This window comes from Otolemur garnettii, unplaced genomic scaffold (genome assembly GCF_000181295.1).
Source record: "Otolemur garnettii isolate 467f Iridium unplaced genomic scaffold, OtoGar3 scaffold00041, whole genome shotgun sequence".
Classification (NCBI taxonomy): domain Eukaryota; kingdom Metazoa; phylum Chordata; class Mammalia; order Primates; family Galagidae; genus Otolemur; species Otolemur garnettii.
In genome coordinates this window covers 7,804,378-7,824,716 of record NW_003852436.1, presented here as the reverse complement: position 1 = coordinate 7,824,716, position 20,339 = coordinate 7,804,378, and the positions used below count along the sequence as shown (strand labels likewise).

Below are 20,339 nucleotides of genomic sequence, written 5' to 3'. Positions count from 1 at the left end.
GTTCTCAACCTACGGGTTGTGACCCCTTTGGGGATCAAATGACCCTTCCACAAGGGGTCACTGAAATATATCCTGCATATCAGATATTTAAGTTACAATTTGTAACAGTAGCAAAATTACAGTTACAAAGTAGCAACTAAAATAACTTTATGGTTGGGGGTCACCACAACATGAGGAACTGTATTACAGGGTCACAGCATTAGGAAGGTTGAGAACCACTGCTCCACAGGAAAAATGGAACTCTTAAGTCACCCATGTGTCCTCTGCAGTCAAGACAAACCCAATATTCATCTGTAACTGAACCCTTCCCACTGCTGGCTGGTACAATCAATAAGAAAGTAAAATCACAGAAATAAAGAGCTGAGGCCTCCAGCCCAGGGCAACCTCTCTTGCCTTGTTGACAAGGATGCTCAGGGCCTCGCCCAGGGCAGACACAGGCCCCTAATTAAAGCCTCTGTTTTCTACCCACCCTCAACCCGCCCTCTTAATTAGAGGGCCGCCTTTTCTGCCCCACACATAAGTAAATCTAAAGTGAGTAGAAGTAATCTGGGGAAAAAAACCTAAGAAAATCCTGAATTTCATTTTTTTTTCAGAACGGCACATAGAATAATGTTTAGGAATTTGGGGCTCTGGGATCAAATGCCAGCAGGGTCAGTTCCCAGCTTCAGCACTGGCTTATTATGGGACCTTGGGCCAACTGCTGAAACTTTCTGTTTCCTTATTTGTTAAGTGGGATAATAAAAATACCTCCTCAGTGAGTTACTGTGTAGAATAAATGGGTACAGTACAGTACAGTACTTAGAATAATCACTGGGCATTGTAAATGCCCACTGTATGTAGGCCATTATTATTTCACATAAAAAGAATGCTTTAAGGAGGTTTAATTTTTATGATTGCTTAATTTAGTTTAATCCTATTACCCCCAACGAGACCATGGCTTTGTGATACTAATTTTTGATTAACCATTACTTGGTTATGCTTTTGTTTCTAAAAATCATACACAGGAAGGGTAAATTGTATAATATATGAATTACATCTCAACAAAGCTGCTGAAGAAAAGAGCACACAATAAAAGTCTAGGTTAAAATTAAAATGATTCTTGAGAATCATGAAATCCAGTGTTTACCAATTTTTTGGTAAAATACACATTATGAAATATCCCTTTCTATTTTGATCAGAAGATACATATAGTCATATACCAAAAATCCAGAAATGCTAAAATCCACGTGGATGGAAACTAATGAAGCCTTCCAGGCAACAGTGATAAACTGAGCCAGATGAAACTCACAACAGGTGAATCAGAAAGGACAGTGAGACTATTTCTAGGAAATGAAATAATGGGCCATAACACAGTCTACCTCCAAACTTTCATACTGATCTACGCACATGCCCACATACATGAATATACAACTAGCTAAAGCTGTTAAAAACATCTATATCATTACAAATAAAAAAAAATTACATAATCACTTATGTGATTCTCATGTAGTATAAAGAAATACTAGATTAACTCAGAAAACTGTTTCAAATGTTCCACACACTGGTTCTCAAATTAGACTGCCATAAGCATCGTTAAGTGGTATTAAAATCATATTACAAATAATTGCTTACAAGTGCCAACATTTAAACTGGTATGCTTGCTCTAGAAACAAACTTGAGTAAAGATTATCCCATCCACAGCCCATTTTACTGACAGCCTAATACCTCTTTCAGGGGGGTTTTTAAAGTGTGCGTCTATAACCAAGACAGCAGGAATTGCACCTGCTTGTGGCCTGTGAGGTCATGTAGCAACAGGAATAATCTGCCCTGCGTGCTGCTCTGCAGATGGCTTGGAGGCAATGCCTTGATTTCAGGGTTATCTGTGTCTGCCCTTTTCAATCTACGTCTTGCTTTCACATTTATGCACTACCGCCTCTAACAACCCTAAGTTAGATCTTGGAAGAAAACCATTCTTACTGTATCACAAACGTCTGCTAGCAAACAACTTGCCGGCATACTCACAGGTTCCACAAACTCAAACTTCTTTCTCTCTTGGATTTCCTGAAGCTTGCACACATATTCAAGAGACAGTTCATAGAAGTGCTGCCGGTTTTGCTCCACTTGGATATCTGCCTGTGTTAAAATAATTGAGGTTAGTCAAACTGGAGGGAGTGAGAAGGGAAACTGTATCAGGGCTCGGCAAAACATCATCCTCGAGCCAAATAATGTCACGCTGCCGGTTTCTGTAAATAAAGTTGTATCGCATATAGTCACACCCGTTCGTTTACGTACTGTCTGTGGCTACTTTCCCGCTACAACAGCAGAACTGGGCAGCTGCAACAGGGACCTTATGGTCCACAAAAGTCTACAATATTTACCGTCAGATTCTCTGCAGAACAAGTTTGCTGACCCCTGCTCTGGACGTTGGGCTTCACCCCCGAGGACTGAAGGCCAGGCAGGCTCTCTTCGTGGAAAACTTCCCCCAACCACAACTGTCACACACATAAACTCACAATCACATAAACGGCCCTTCCATGAACAAATCCTCTAAGAACAAAGACTGGCTGAGAGAGAGGGCTGGAGAAATTCCAGTCACCGCAGCAATTGGGGAGTAACGGAGCAGGTGAGGAAGCGGCCACCGTGGCAGCATCTCAGGACCTGGTTCTGGATGGTGGGCCAGGGCTGGCCGCCCATGTGCAGGTAGCCCTGGCCCTCACAATATGTCTGATACCCTGGGGGTGAAGGGGGCACCTGCTGGTCAGGAAACTAATCCAAAAATAAGTTGCAGCTTAGTTTGCCTAACTAGAAAGGAAGTGGGAGAAAAACATGATTCCACAGAGGAACAGTGGAGAAAGAACGCACATCTCCGAAATTATTCTTACAAGGGACCCTGCAATATTTTTCCTAACTTAGTTTTACTCTTAAAAGTAATGTATCTAAGCATTTCTCCAGAGAAGATACACAAATGGCTGACAAGTACACGAGCAGATGCTCAACATCACTACTCATTAGGGAAATGCAAATCCAACTCCCAGTGAGACACCACTTCATACCATGGGGATGGGAGGCAGAGGAGGAGAGGGACGAGAGGGACAGGAGGGAAAGGGAGAGAAGAGGAGGAGGTGGAAGAAAAGCAGTTACCAGTGAAAGTATGAAGAAACTGGAACCATTACACACCACAGGTGGGAATGCTAAGATGTTACAGGTTCAGTGAAAAACAGAACGAAGGCTCCTCAACAAAGTAAAAATAGAATTACTGTATGACCCAGCAATTCAACTTCTAGGTACCTACCCAAAGAACTGAAAGCAGAGACAGATACCCAGAACACACAATATCCAAAGGGTGTCCACCCAAGTGTCCATCAGCAGATGAATGAATAGATAGCAAAATGCAGTACAATGTATACATAAGTATACAATGGAATATTATTCAGCCTTAAAAACGAAGGAAGTTGGGCAGCGCCTGTGGCTCAAGGAGTGGGGCGCTGGCCCCATATACTGGGGGTTGTCAGGTTCAAGCCCAGCCCCGGCCAAAACTGCGAAAAAAAGGAAGTTCTGACATGGGCTAACTTTGGATTCTAACACGGATGAACTTTGAGGACATTATGCTAAATGAAATAAATCACACACAGAAAGACAAAGACTGCATGATTCCACTTATAGGAGATACCTACATAGTCAAATCCCTAGAGGTAGAGAGTAGAATGGTGGTCACCAAGAGCTGGAGTGAAAGGAAAATGGGAAGTCATCATCCACCAGGTACAGAGTTTCATCTTGGGAAGATAAAAAGTCCTGGAGACGGGTGGTGGTGATAGCTGCACAACAGTGCAGATGTATTTTATGTCACTGGACTATACACTTTAACATGGTTTAAATCATAAATTACGTATATTTTACAACCAAATTGTGTAAGTTTGGGGATGGATATTTAACATGTAATAAAAAACTTTTAGCATCACATGCTTTAAGTAAAACGTAACAAGAGCATTACGAAGCTGAGAATTGCTACCTACCACTCCTCAAAACCATGGTATTCTTGTGCCTCCCATAATCAGAGCTCAGTAGTTCGGCCACCAGCAGTTAATTGGCACAACTCCCAGCTAAAACATTATAATTTTGTGGAGTCGTTAATAAAATAAAGACACAAGCAGGGTAGTTCCTCTATATTTTTATTACTAGGAAAGGCCAGCCCTTTAGGAAAATTATGCCATTACCAGATATACAGAGCTGGTTTTATCTTTTAGTGGGGTCTCTCTCCCCATTGTTCTCAGCTGCAATGGCCCTTGCTTTGCAGGTCAGCCTCTATCACCACCCCCTTGACGTTCTGCAAATCCAGAACTGCCAAGCCTGTGCTTCCTGAGTAAATTATCAGGATCCCTGGGAACCTCAACAGCCCTAACTTACAACAATGCCAGGAACACCCACATTGTGCCGTGGGGCACAAAATTCTTTCAGCCTGACCAAGTCTAAAAGGCAATCACTATACTTCTCCCTACACTAAGAAAAAGTCATTAGTTTATCTAATTTCTGGTCATTCCTGCTATAAATATGTATAAGACAGTAGATCAGTCTTGCACAAAGTTATTGAAAGAATCTATTTCTTTAGTCGTATTTATACTGAAATAATATCGTTTGGTTGCTCCAGAAGGAAAAGTAGACTTTGAAAGTCAACAGAAATGGAATTTTCTCTAATATCCAATGCTCGTTATATTACAAATGTGAAGTAGAATTTAGGGACGTGGATGGAAGTTGAAGCTACTATGTGTCTTAGAGTTATAACAGCAGGAGTACCAAAATAGCCAGCTTAGAGGATGCTACAATTTCTCCTCTTATTTTGATTAGAAGCAGGAGGACAGAATGAATTATGTTCCCCAGCCTTTGTTCAGTACTATTCTCTGCAACCTCTACTAATCTCTTGAGTACTTAATTCACTAAAAGTAAGCAATACTTTAGCCACTGACAATAGAAATGAATACCAAATCTAACTTTTTCCTCCTTAAAAACCATTCCCCTTCACTCTTTCTGAATTGTTTCAAGTCGGAATTTGTATGTTTGTAAAGAGCAAACATAGCATGACAGAAAAGTATATGTAATTTAAACTGAAATTATTTGCTCTTTCCAAATTTCTGATTCAAAGTTTAATTATCTCTGGAGTTAATGTAATTGCCAAAGCCTGGCCGGAGGTGGTAGCTCGTACCTATAATTCTAGAACTCCAAGAGGACTACCTGAGCTCAGGAGTTTGAGACCAGCCCAAGCAAGAGCAAGATTCTCCATCTCTACTAAAAGTAGAAAAATTAGCTGGGGGTGGCAACTGTGGGTCAGTGAGTAGGGCGCCAGCCCCATATACTGAGAGTGGTGGGCTTGAACCCGGCCCCGGCCAAATTGCAATAAAAAGAAAAACTAGCTAGATGTTGTAACAGGCTCCTGTAGTCCCCAGCTACTTGGGAGGCTGAGGCAGGAGGATTGCTTTGAGGTTGCTGTGAGCTATGATGATGCCACAACACTCTACCCAGGGCAATGGAGTAAAATCTGTCTTCAAAAATAAAAAGAAAGAAAGAAAGAAAAATAGAATACTTGAAAGCATAAGGTATGTGGATTAGGGTTGTTAAAAAAAATTTTTTTAGGCAGAAGGAAGAACAAATGCAAAGGCCCTTAGCATGGAGTATGTTGGCCCAGGCCAGGTGGGACACCTAGGAACTTGGGGGCTCTGGGACCCCTGCAGGTAGCCATCAAGAGGGCATGGAGAAGAGGGGGCCATGACAAGTGGCACATTCTGAGCATATTGTGGAGCGAAAGAAAATATATGCTGATGGACTAGGTGACTTCAGAGCTTTTGCTCAAAAGCAGTGCTCAAAATGAGATGCCTAATTAGAAAGTGAAGCAGAGATGGAAAGGTACTTGGAAAATGAAAATCCTCTTTAGGATACCTGACAATAGAGATAAAAGAGAACAGAGCTAGGAAACTGCTAGCATGAAGAGCGGGACCTACATATAAAAGCCACAGCTGTCATTTCAAAATTGACAGAGGGGGAGAGAAGAGGCAGAGAGAGGATGATGTAATAATTGCACAGTGTTCGACATAACACGGAACAAAGAGAGAACAGAGCCCTACCTAGGGCATTGTAGTGAGGAGGATTAAGTGGTATAAAAGCTCCATTCTCTTACAAACTGTCAAGCACCATCCAAATGTCAGTCAAAGGTATTAGGGAGACAAAAGAAAATGTCACATGCAAGTAACATCAAACCAACCACACACCCCCACCCCGTGCCTGCATGTACACACACACCTTATGCAACTAAGTATCTGACTTTTAAAATTAACTCAGGTTTATACTAGAAACAATGCTGCTGGTGTCATTTTGATGAGTCTTCAGTAAGCATATGTCACAGTAGTACACAATGCCCAGATTCCTTATGCGTTTAAAAATAAAAGGGGAGAGGGAAGGTGTTATAGTTTTGTGGCACAAAGACAAGATCCTAACAATTATAAACAGCATTATTTTTAATAAAAGCATATGTTCCAAATTGTCAACAATTCACTTTCTATTCAAGTGAAAAAAACACATGGCAGATTTACTAAGAAATAGAAAGAGAAAATGAAAAGTAAGATATAAACCCCTTTCTCCTTACATGGCGTTCTCTCCAAAAGAAACGAGTCTATTAAAACAAGTAAGACAGATGCTGTCTTTCCAAAGAAGCTGAACCTCCTGGGTCCTCAGCTTTAAATAAGATTAATGCTGCCTTCACTTCAAAGCAAAATGGTATATGAGCTTGTTAAATTCATTTACTCAAGAACTCTTGAAAGCCAATTAATGGTTCTATTTCCACAAATAATATATCTATTCCTGTGAAAAAATTCTCAGAACCAAAAGTTTACTTCGATGAATCTGTATTGAATTCTATATTCAATCACTAAGACTGAACGTCTTGTTTCACAAGAACTTTTTTCTTGATTTATGACAGTGACTGCTCTTTTTCTATCTCTATATAGTAAAATTTTTTGAAAGTAAAGCACATTTTTAAAAAAGACACGTCCTGCTTATCAAGCTGTAGGAACAACAGAAAAATATAAAGAATACCTCTTGTAAATGTGAGTCTTTCTTTTTCGCTGATAAGTTCAAATGTTTATCAATTAGACTATAATTCTTTTCTGTCTCTTTGTCAAACTTCTTTTTTTCTTCCTACAAATAAAAAAAAACACAGACAACAGTGATTAAACAGAAAAAAGGGCATATATAGTTAACCCACGGGAAGCTCAAAATATAAAAAGTATCTCGAAATAAAACTAAATACCACTGAATGTAATGAAGCTATCTAAAAATTCATATCTATATCTAGCTTACTGCTTATTAATCATCAAGACAGCATGAGAATTGAAGAAACATTTCTCTTTTTTCCTTTAATGGACTTTTTTCCTGTGCTATTTTTCAACTCTTTGTACTTAACAGTGTTAAGAATTAATACTATGTTGCTCATCTCTCCCAGAAAGGAAAAAATACATAAGGATATAAAGCTCAAAAAAGCAAACTTGCTCCCAATTTTGGCATAGAAATGGAATTCATTTAAAATGAAATAAGAAGTTTTTCTCTAGATTAAAAAAAATTCATAATATGCAACCACTATTAGAAAAAAGTATTGCCTCGGCGCCTGTGGCTCAAACAGCTAAGGCGCCAACCACATACACTTGAGCTGGCGGGTTCGAATCCAGCCTGGGCCCACCAAACAACAATGACGGCTGCAACCAAAAAATAGCTGGGCGTTGTGGCGGGTGCCTGTAATCCCAGCTACTTGGGAGATGGAGGCGAGACAATCACTTGAGCACAGGAGTTTGAGGTTGCTGTGAGCTATGATGCCACAGCACTCTACCCAGGGCAACAGCTTGAGGCTCTGTCTCAAAAAAAAAAAAAAAAAAAGTATCTTGGGAAAGATATTCTTCCCTGATTCAAAATGAAGATGGATTGAGTACCCTTCATCTGAAATGCTTAGAAACCACAAGCGGTTTAGATTTCAGATTTTTTTTTATATTTGCATATATATAAAAGGAGAATCTTGGGGATGAAACTCAAACCTAAACATGAAAAGTATTTGTGTTTCAGATGCAACTTAAACCCATTACCTGAAACTAATTTCAGGCGATATTTTTATTTTTAATAATTATGTACATGAAACACAGTTTATGTACACGGAACCATCAAAAACCCAAGAGTCATGTGGAATTCTCCCCGGGCAGCGCCACTCCAATGCTCAAAGTTTCAGATTGTGGAGTGCTGCAGATTTCAGGTTTTCAGATGAAGGATACTCGACCTGTGTAATAATAAGATCTCTGACTAGAAATGTCATCTACTCTCCCCAAACAGACCATGATTTCTGTAACACTAGTTAGAGTATGTATCAATAGGTCAACAGGGCCTGAAATAATATTGACACACTAGTACTGTGATCCTTTGGTTAACATCACAAACATTTCTCCAGTCCTGCCTAGTCCTTTTGCTATAGACGTCTTTTAAATAAACAAGAAGTCAAACTTTTAAATATAGGGAAGACAGGCTTATTCTCCCTAAAGCTGCTTGCCAAGTTGGTAGATATGTAATAAACATTCCTGACTATCAGTGAGAACACACTATGTCCTCAAGCTCAAATGCGTCCAGAAACTTCAAACCCTTCCTAACTCTCTATACCCCTGAAAAATAACATTTTTCTATCTTCTAACGGAAAAATCATGAGTTATTCCAGCCTTTTCTGATACGATGTTTTTTTCCCTATTAGGCAGCAGAGATTAAATGAAGCATGTTAATTCCCAATTTATTTGTCTTTATCTTTCCCCCCCACTACATGAGACCAGGTGCTGTTGTTTTAGAAAGCTAGGATAGTCTGTCCTCCGCCAGGTTCTAAAGATCCTAAATGAATCCTCACATTGATGAAGACAGACTCAGGAACTAGGGTTTCTTCCCATTTCTACTCTGAATCTAATTGCCAACTAGCTATACAACTTCACAAAAGACCTTTATCAAAAACATCAGGGGCATTTTTTGTAGTAGCTCATTCTTGGACCCAATCCTCAAATTCTGTAATCCTATGGTTCACCTACACGTGAGAAAGCACAAACACCAAAAAGAAAATAAAAATTAGGCAGAGTTTTAACCTCTTGTTTCCTTGAAATAAAAGGACTTTAGTTTTCTCTATGCCCTAGGTTTTTCTTAATGTACAAAAGTTTATAAAAATCTAGGGTATTATACACAGGTACGCTCTTTCTGGTTTTTATTATGCACTTCAGCTATTTTAAAAACAGAAAATAAACTATAACAAATAGATGTCCATCACCTAAAAATTTCACTATTTTAAAAAGTTCGTATTGTGAAGCACACACTAAATTCAGTGTCAGAAGACTGGAGTTCTAGCCTGGCCACCTAGTACTCTATGACTCTGTCAGGGTCACAGCCTTCTCTCAGTGTTAAATTTCTCAGGTATAAACAGAACAGGAATGGAAGTGGGCCTGAGCACTGACCACTGATTGCTGCAAAGCAATTATCATACACTGAGAAATGTTTACGGCTTAGTGCCTGTGGCTCAAGTGGCTAAGGCGCCAGGCACATACACCTAAGGTGGCAGGTTCAAATCCAGCCTGGGCCCGCCAAACAACCATGATGGCTGCAACCAAAAAATAGCCGGGCGTTGTGGTGGGTGCCTGTGGTCCCAGCTACTTGGGAAGCTGAGGCAAGAGACTTGCTTGAGCCCAGGAGTTGGAGGTTGCTGTGAGCTGTGATGCCACAGCACTCTACCTAGGGGGATAGCTTGAGGCTCTGTCTTAAAAAAAAAAAAAAGAAAAAAGAAAGAAATGTTTACTACCTGGGCAGTGCCTGTGGCTCAGTGGTAGGGCTCTGGCCCTATATACTAAGGGTGGCAGGTTCAAACCCAGCCCCGGCCAAACTGTAACAAAAAATAGCCGGGTGTTATGGTAGGTGCCTATAGTCCTAGCTACTCGGGAGGCTAAGGCAAGAGAATCGCCTGAGCCCAAAAGTTGGAGGTTGCTGTGAGCTGTGATACCACAGCACTCTACCAAGGGTGACAAAGAGAGATTCTGTCTCAAAAAAGAAAGAAAGAAATGTTCACTACCTTTACAAGCTAGCACTAATCAGGAATACTGAAAACACTTTTACTCAGTTGATTTCATCTGAATCACAGAAAGGGACAAAGGAAGGGTGATGCTGCAGTCAGAACACCCAGCACACGTGGGACCTGCAGGGTGTGCAAATTAACACGTGGGTACAGTTGGGTATGAAAAAAGACAGAGACACAGAGACTTTGTGAATAAAGAATTTAGCCAAGGAACAACATGACACCCACCAATTTTCGAATAGAAATACATCTGTTCACACTTGGTATGATATTATACAAATGCTGCTGTGTTTTATTTTTGAATCTTAAGACTTAATTTCTTTTGCACGTGTTCTTAATGACATTACAGAATATGATTCTGTTTCTTCGTGTTCATATGATGTTCTGTGCTGAAATAACACAAATTTTAAAGGAGACTATTCAAGTAGCATTCAAGAAAAAAAAAAAAATGGAGCTCTCCACCCCAACACTGCGTTAGGGCAATTATACATAATGTTAATTCAGCAGCCTAACCTAAATAATTTCATCAAAGAGCAAGTCAAATACCATGTGAAATTTTTTCTTATAAATCAGACATTCCAAACTCAAGTCAGTCCGGGCCAGGGTACTGAGTGAGGCAAGGTGGGAGAGAAATGAAAAGACAAGTATTTGGGCAATGAAAAACCAGATAGCCCGTGTCTGCTCCACAGGGGGAGGTGGCAGTAACTCAGCCCCACTGGGCTCTGCCATGTGGGAACACAGGCCCATGACCTAGGCTGTGTCTTCTGATTTTTCTAGGATAACTAAAAACCCAGTAATTGTTTTTAAATGGTGGCAACATCATTTTTCAACAATCTGAGTAAGCCAAACAAAATTTATGTTTACAGGTTAAATATGACTCACAGAAAGTCAGCTTGTAATCTGCTTAAAATTGCACATGCAAAAAAAAAAAAATCATAAAAAAGAGTTACTGTTTAAAAAGACATAATGGGTCCAATAAGACATACATTACATAAATAGTAGCGAGAATTCAGGAACCTAAAAACCACAATTCAAATAATCTGATCTTTTACGTCGGATATAAAAATATATTTGTCATCACAACCTATTTGTGATGTCTTAAAAAAAGAAAATATTCAATCAATGGTGCTGGTACAATTGTTTAACTACTAGGAAACAGAAAGAAAACTCCACCTCCTATCAAAATTAATTCCAGATGGGCTGAAAGAGTCACCAGTAAAAAATGAAGCCTTAGAAAATAATAAGAGAATATTTTCATCAGATATTACAACAGAGAAAGACCTACTCTAAGCAACAAAGAAACAGAAAAAGGCCATAAGTATGTCTAAATATCAAAAAATACACAATAATCAAGCTGAAAACCTGTTTTGCAAGTTGCAGAGGCTCCAGCCGTCAGCAGCAGAGCAAGACCCTGTCTCTACTAGAACAAAGTAGGGGGAAGAGTGCAACCAATGTGTGAGAAAATAAGTAAACATTCTTAACACATAAAACATTCTTCATGGAGGAATTTTTTGCTAAAAGCACACATTAATACTTCCACTGAGAAATAAAGAACACAAAGAAATCTGTAAAGTTTGAACATAATTGTAAATCGGGCACTTTTCCATGGGGTACTAGATTGTTTTGTTTTAGAAGAGAAGAACTTTGTAAGGTTTACTGGATAGATTTTCTTGAATTTTCTATATTTTATAATTTTTGTAGCATGAAGAAATGAAAAGGGCTTATTTTCAAACTATCAATATTAAATAATATTTAGTGGTTTACTGCTCTAGAAAAGAATTTAAATACAGCAGGTTCTTAAATAATATCCTTGTGTTCTTGTGTTGTAACATTGATGAGGAAGAAAAAAAAAAGACAGATTCCCAGCCAGGGTCCCCTGTCTGTGTGAGTTTTCTCCAGTACTCTGGTTTCCTCCACATCCCAAAGCCGGGCTCCTGAGGTGAACTGACACTTCTACACAGTCCCCGAGTGAGTGACTGTGGGTACAGGATGGCATCCTGGTCTGGGTAGGTTTCCACCTTGTACCTTGAGCTGCTGGGAGAGGCCCTAGCCATCTGCAACCCTGAACTAAGTGGGTAAATAATTATCTTATTTGTTTTTACCAATCTTTCTCAAATGTATGTACAGTTCACATTTATTTCAGTGTTTAATATTAGAAGTGTTTTGGTCTTGGCCAGGTGTGATGGTTCAGGCCTCAAGCACTCTGGGAGGCTGAGGTGGGAGGATCTCTTGAGCTCAGGAGTTCAAGACCAGCCTAACCAAAAGAGCAAGACCTTGTCTCTACTAGAATCTACAAAGAACTCAAGCAAATCAACAAAAACAAAAGAGCAAACAACCTCATCAAAATCTGGCCAAGAGCCCCAACAGAATCGTTTCTCATGAGGACAAATGAAGGGCCAACAAACTCAAGAAAAAATGCTCATCGTCTCTAATTATTAGAGAAATGCACATTGAAAACACTTGGAGATATCACCCAGCCCTGGTGAGAACAGCCCACACCACAAGGCCCCGAAGCTGCAGATACTGACGTGGGTGCAGAGAGAAGGGAACACTCCTGCACTGCTGGTGGGACCGCAAACTAGTACAGCCTCTGTGGAAAGAAGTACGGAGAGTCCTCAAAGAACTAAAAGCAGATCTTCCATCTGATTCTGCAATCCCATTACTAGGTATCTACCCAGGAGAAAAAAGTCATTTTACTATAAGGACACACGCTCAAATGTTTACAGCAGCCCCATTTACAACTGCATAGATACAGAAACAACCCAAGTGTCCATGAACACATGAATGGATTAATAAACTGTGCGATATGTATACCATGTAATACTATTCAGTCATTAAAAAAAAAGATGGAGATTTTGTCTCCTTAGTTACAACTTGGATGGATTTGGAGAACATTCTCCTGAGTAAGGAGGATCGTAAGAACAGAAAGATAGGCACCACATGCACTCAACACTAATTTGAAACTTGTAGATTACCAACATGCTCACAGGACAGAAAAACTCAGTTGAATCCAAGGAGGGGGGAGGGGAGTTAGTAGCTTCCTTCCCAGCAGAAACAATGTGCAGATGTTTGGCATACTTCCTGTGGGAGGGACATCGCTTCAACTTAAGACTTTGCCTTACAAATGCAAGCAGTGTGGCCTAAGACGTGAGAACACACGTGTTCTCAAATTAATGAGGAAAAAAAATTTTTTTAATTTTTTTTTTGGGGGGGGCAGTTTTAGATCAGGGCTGTATTTGAACCCGCCACCTCCAGCATATGAGGCCAGCGCCCTACTCCTTTGAGCCACAGGCGCCACCCGAAAAACTTTTTTCTAAAATAGAAAAATTAGCCAGGTATGGTGGTAGGCACCTGTAGTCTGAGATAGTCGGGAGGCTGAGGCAAGAGGATCGCTTGAATCCAGGAATTTGAGGTTGTTGTGAGCTATGATGATGCCACTGTACTCTAGTCTGGGCAACAGAGTGAGGCTCTATCTAAAAAATGAGAGAGAGAGAGAGAGATTCCAACTCCTTCTCTACCACACACACAGGAAACAAGATTCATACTACATGTCATAGAATTGGCAGGAATGCTTTTTAAAATCCAATCCTGGGCATCCACGTTAACCAGAGTGTGTGATTTCCTGGTCTTATCTTCCCATGGTCAGCCAATGCCCTCCAGCCCAGGAGGGTGCCCGGGAGTCTTCTGTGAAGCATTCCCTCCATGTTCCAGTGGGGGGCAGCACCCTCCCCCTCAATCCCCTTTGCACCCTGACTACACCAATGTCATCTCTTTCTACTTATCCAACCCTACTCCACCCTTTCCTATAAGCTCCTAGCAACTCTAAAGAGAAGAGGATTCAGCTTCTCTCCCCACAGAGGACTTCACATCCAGTAGGTGCCCAGGTGACATCTGTCAGCACAAGTGAACCAGCCAGCACAGGACTGCACCAGCACCAACACAGAGAGCCACCAGGGATTCAGAGTCACTAAACCAGCACCTTAGCACTACTTGGCGAGAAGGGTCATAGTCCACAGTGCTCTGTCACATCACCCTCGAGCCAAGCCTGCAGAGAATGGACAGAAACCTGAGCGATTCTGGTTTGGCCAGTAGACAGGGAGCAAGCCATAAACAGGATAAGGAAGTGACCGTCACAAAATGCCCAAGGACCACAGACACCCGGAGTACCTTATCAAATTCACTTAATTCTCACAATAACCTTCTGAGAAATCATCAGTCTCATTTTACAGACCAGGAAACTGAGGCTTAGAGGTCTCAGATCACTTGCCCCAAATCACATAGCTAATTAAAACACTAAGAAAGGATTAAAACCAGGAAGAATCAAGTCTTCCTGGAAAACTCACCCATGACCCAAAGCTGAGACAGTAAAGTACATTCCAGAGCACCTATGCTCACCCCTAGGATGGCAATTTTCACTACATTTTTATTGCTTTTTTATTTGGTAGACTCACACAGAGTTGCTAGTGTTTTAATTCACAGTTATTGCCCAGAGCCTCTCATACTATGCCATGTGATCAGTACTAAGAAGTGTTTTATTGCTCAATGAAAATCATGTCATTAAATCAACACAGTTTCTGCTTTTTCAAACATCATTTGAAAAATTATTCAGACAAATTTGGGTTTTGCCCATATTTTGCGGTCACTCTCAGAATCTTGGGACATCAGTTTTATGTAAAATGTATGCATTAGGGAGGCGCCTGTGGCTCAAAGGAGTAGGGTGCCAGTCCCATATGCCAGAGGTGGTGGGTTCAAACCCAGCTCTGGCCAAAAACTGCCAAAAAAATAAAAAATAAAATGTATGCATTAGACATAGTCTTGGAAAGAAATTTGGGGTAGGGGCAGTGAGTAGAGCACTGGCCCCATATACCGAGGGTGGCAGGTTTGAACCTGGCCCCAGCCAAAATGCAACATAAAAATAGCTGGGCATTGTGCAGGCGTCTGTAGTCCCAGCTACTTGGGAGGTTGAGGCAAGAGAATCACCTAAGCCCAAGAGTTGGAGGTTGCTGCGAGTTGTGTGACCTCACGGCACTCTACCAAGGGCGATAAAATGAGACTCTGTCTCTACAAAAAAAAAAAGGAAAGAAAGAAGTAAATTTAGGATAAAGGAGGTCTGGTAAGAGAGGTCCTTAATCTTTTTGGCACCAGGGACCAATTCCATGGAAGATACTTTATCCATGGGACTATGGGGGGAGGAGGGGTCATGTGCAGGTCAGGATGATTCTAGTTCATTACGTCTCCACCTCAGATCACCAGGCATTAAGAGTCTCATAAGAAGTATGCAACCCAGATCCCTTACACACACAGTTTAGGGCAGGGCTCATGCTCCTACCAGCATCTAATGCTGTCCCTGGTCTGACAGGAGGCAGAGCTCAGGTGCCACTCACCTCCTGCTGAGTAGCCTGGTTCCCAACAGACCATGGACCAATACCCGTATCAATCTACAGCCTACAGGCTGGGCAACCCAGTGGGGACAGGCTTAAGTGATAAGTCAATCTATAAAATGAGCATTTGTTAACACTGCTGTTTATACTTTTACTTTTATTGGGTAAAATTACAATTGAGCCCTTCCAAGGCAGCACTGGGGGGGGGGACGCTATCACGGAGAATTGTGTGTACTTGACATCTGCATACCGCTGCTTGCCTGAACTCACATTTTCATTACTTGATTGGTCAAATGATCGAAAGAGCAATTTTATGTCCCCACCCCCATACGTCTTACCTTGTTCGGGTATGTCACAGACTTTTTCCTCAATCTACTTGGCTCTTGTATTATTTGGTACCTGTATTACTTTCCTAAATCTGTATCTGATGAGCAAGGGCTACCAACAAAGTGTCCTGGGACACTTGACAACGAATGCCCAGCTCCCCAGGGGAGGCTCAAGAGCTCCACATAAGGTAAGAACTGACCTAGGCCCTGAAAAAACTGGTAAGTTGAGACCATGCTTCAGGGAACAAGCTGTGTCCTGACAGCAAATGGGCTTCTTTAACATAGGGTGGGACCCAGTGGCAAGTGAGAAAATGCAGCAGAGCCTACAAAGTGGAGAGACAAGCCCAAAGCAAACAGACTCAAGGAGAACATATCCAAACCGAGGCAAAACAGAAGAACAGAACAGCTGGGGGCTTTTTTTAAAACTTCAGCTTACAAAACCACCTGGCTGCTTACATTACTCTAAACCACAGTCGAATACGTAACTGGGCCTTCAGGAACCGGACAAAGCAGGAGGAAAGGAACAGAAAGAGCTTCGGAGCACAGGGAAAGGACACAGTACCAGACGGGGAAAAGGAGAAGAGGAAGGAGAAGATGAAAATGTTGACCCTGACATCTAAATTCTGATGTGGTCAACTTTTAAAGACATTTTTTCATCACTGCATGAACTTATTTTGTAAGTTGCTTTGCATGATATGCTCTAAACAAGTATAACATTAGAAGCTGGGAAAGCTAAGGGTGAGAGGAAAGGAGTCATCAGAAGATTTGAGGCCAGAAATTTATCAAACCCTGTAGGCTGCTGAGACCAGTGGCTCACACCTATAATCCCAGCACTCTGGGAGGCCGAGGCAGGTGGACCACTTGAGCTTAGGAATTCCTAGACCAGCCTAAGCCGCCAGAGATCTTGTCTCTAAAAATAGCCAGGCGTTGTGGTGGGCACCTATAGTCCCAGCTACTTGGGAGGCTGAGGCAAGAGGATCCCTTGAGTCCAAGAGTTTCAGGTTGCTGTGAGTTAGGATACCACGGCACTTTACTAAGGGCAACAAAGTGAAACTCCATCGCAAAAAAAAAACCTAGTAGACTGGTTGGGAAATAAAAAGAAAACATATGCATTAATTAACTCACTCTCACTTCTCATTTCCAAAATATAATCTTGACATGTACCCCCACCAATTCAAGAAAAATAAGAAATGGGTGTTTTTACATACAGCACCTGCCAATGATAATTTAAGAGAGAAATAACCAACATGTAACAGCGTAAGGAGATGTGATCAGAGCAAACAGAATCATCAAACTACAAAATAGAATAGACACATCTCTGAGTCCTTCACTTTGCAGATTAGAAACTAAGGCCAATTACTTGGTCAAAGTCAGAGGTAAAATCTGACCTCCAGTCTCCTACTGCAAAGCGGCTTGCAGCTCAGCAGACAATCAAAGCAAGGAGTCTGGCATGGTGCTCCCATGACTTCCCGCTGTCTACACGGCCTGAACATCAATTCAGAACCCTTCATGAAAACCTTTAGAGTATTATGCCAAAAAGAAATGTTTAACATTTTAACAAATCACTGAAGGGAGAATTAATCCCATAAATAGCAACTAAAAACCTAGAACTCTCTGAGCTCTTGTGTGTAGTTACAGCTATTGAGGCCATAATGTTTACTTGTACCAAGAGATTTGAATAGTTTCTTTTAGGAAGATAAAGAAAAAATGTCACATCCCCAGCCATGTGCAGAAAAAGAAAAAAAAATGCGAATATAAAAACTCTCTTCCCTATTTAAAATGGATGTTTTTCTCTTCTCCTTGGGCCAAGCCAAAAATGGTCAACAACATGCAAATGTTACTTTCTCCTCCCTCAAGAACATACTCAAAATGCAAGCTTCAAGATGGGTGGAAATTATTTCTCTGGGATAATTTCAAAGCTTGGATCGCAAACTCCCAATGTTGCTAAATATAACCTAGGCTCCCTGTGGCAAAAGCATACATGATTCCTGGAAATCCTGGCGAAATCCTGGGTCTCTGAGTGCAGAACCTGTGGTTCGCTCATCTCTAAATAACCAGCACAACATTATGCAATACACAATACTGTAACAATAGTGGCATGTAACAGAAGCTCGATACATGTGTGTTGAATTGGAGGAAATTATATGGCAATAACTTAACATCCTCGTCCTAGTTTCAATGGCAGCAGATCTATCTAACCTAACACTGTTGAAATGCTAAGCTCCTTCATAAAACTGAGGAGTGCCTGCAAAGAACTACACTCCCTACAGTGATAAGATCCTTTGGTTCAGAGTAAATGTGTTGTTCGGTTGAAGATATTTTTAAAACTTTATATGGAAGCGTGTAGCCAAAGGAGATCACTAGAGGTTTTACTACCCTGTCCAGGTGTTTTTGTTTTCTTTTCCAGGCCCATATTCCCCCACCCCAGAGGGGAAAAAGTATATTTAACACACACCACGACAGATGGTTTGCCCCAGCACCTGCTTGGAAACTGCCAAGGTGAGTATAATGACAGTGAAGCAGCAGGGGCCTCCATGGTTCCTATTTACAAGTATCATCAAACAAGACACAAACCTTTACAGCTCCCAGTTGCTCTTTTCTGAATTTTTCCAAGGGTTTAATCAGGGTTTCAGTTACACTTAATGCCTAGAGAAAGAGAGTAATAACAAAAGAGCACAGTGTTAGGCTCCCACAGAGGAGAAAGTGAGTGCTGTACGTCCCTCTTCCCCTCCGCCCAGAAATAAAATGAACAACGTGTTTAACTGCTGTGCCTCACCCTGCTGCCCCCTTCTCCACTTACTAAAGCACTGGAACTCCATAAATATTTTCAGGGAAGAGGAGGCAGGGCGGATGGCCAGGGAAACGAGCCACGCAGCCCCCGCGCCCAACAAAGGCGTCTATCACGTTCATTAACAGAACACTTCTGTTAGAGATTGGTTTTTCCTCCCCCTCCTCAGAAATTTCAAATTCAATTACATTCCTTTATTGGTAATCAGACTACATTATGCAACGAGCTCGGCCTGTGGCTGCTGGTTCAAATAGAGCCAGTCTGCCGTTCATGCCGAGCACTCCTCATAAGGATGTAAGGTATATTAGCAGAGTACAGTCACTGGAGGTTCCTGAAAAAATCAGAGCATATCCCCGGGCGCGGAGGCAACCGCACAGACCCCAGCCACAGCCGCATTCATTTCTGATGTTGGCTGGTCTGGGGCTTTTCACGTCAAGCCACAAAATGCTGAAAATGCAAATAAAAGGGGAGTATTCACCCAAGGAAAACTACTTGATAACGGTGTGTTAGTGAGTACCGGCTTTCTCACCCTCTATTTCTAGAAGAACAGAAATATCCACAAGAGAAAAGAAAAACCCAAAATACTATTCAAGAATGTGCCATCCCTCTTTCTATAAAGGTGCCAAAAAAAATTTTAAATCTAAGCTTAAAATTACAGAAAAAATAAGTGACTTGGAATAGGAAACAAATTCTTAATTTACCCAAAGGCTCTTGAGCAGTGTTTCACGACCTGAGTGTCTCTCCACAAGAGACCATTCCTACTGTTAAGAGAGGGAACCCTCAGCACACATGACTGTGCCCACATTCAAGATGACCAGAGTGTGAACTTTCCACTCCAGGCTGGACGCTGAGTCACACTACACTCCCATCTTAATAATGTGTTGCTTGTGTGTAGAAGAACTGAAGCAATGGAGATCTGAAAGAATGAATTAAGAGCAGCAACTGGCCAGGGGAAAGAGATCATTTTCAAAATAGATTTATTTTATCCTCTCTAAACTTTAGACCATGTAACCTACAACAATGGCAAAACCAGAAAGTCCTACATCCTGAAGAGCAGGGACAAAACACCTCAGGCCAGGAGTTCTGACTACTCAAACAACACAGAATGCCCCAAGCCCTACTTGGGAAAGCAGAAACAAGAAGTTCAGCCACACATTTTCAATGTGATCCACTTGGTACATAATGTCTCATAAACTATGTGAGTACCTGGGTCACTTCCTAAGCTTCCACATCTGCATCTGGCCAACTTCTGCTCCTGAACAAAGCTATGTTAATAAGCCTTCTGTGGGCTGGAAATGGTGGCTTGCGCCTATAATCCTAGCACTCTGAGAGGCTGAGGCAGGGGGATCTCTTGAGCTCAGGTGTTGGAGACCAGCCTGAGCAAGAGCAAAACCCTGTCTCTACTGAAAACTAGCTGGGTGCTGTGGCAGGTGCCTGTAGTCTCAGCTACTCGGGAGACTGAGGAAAGAGGATCACTTGAGCCCAAGAGTTTGAGGTTGCTGTGAGCTAAGCTGACGCCACAGTACTGTAGCCTGGGGAGTAAGTAACTCTAGCCTGAGAGAGTAACAGACAGACAGGCAGGGTCTCCTGTGGGATCAGAGAGGCTAATAACTACTTGAGTTCACTGAAGACAGGGATAGGGAATCAAAATCATGTACGTCTCAGCCCAGACTTAACCACTATACGCTACTGCAATAAAAGTACCAAAAGGGCTACTTCCCCATTCAAAGTAGCCATCTTAGTAAATG

At 41.5% G+C, this 20,339-nt stretch overlaps 1 protein-coding gene across 1 annotated transcript in view; it reads right to left on the bottom strand.

The window, feature by feature from the left end:
• Positions 1-20,339, bottom strand: part of ARHGAP10 (Rho GTPase activating protein 10) — a 293,594-nt gene that overhangs the window by 190,921 nt on the left and 82,334 nt on the right. The window contains exons 4-6 of the mRNA XM_023513448.1: positions 18,378-18,449; positions 7,060-7,161; positions 2,002-2,112 (exon numbers count right to left, since the gene is read on the bottom strand). Coding sequence (XP_023369216.1) covers positions 2,002-2,112; positions 7,060-7,161; positions 18,378-18,449 — 285 coding nt within the window. The remainder of the gene's footprint in view (positions 1-2,001; positions 2,113-7,059; positions 7,162-18,377; positions 18,450-20,339) is intronic.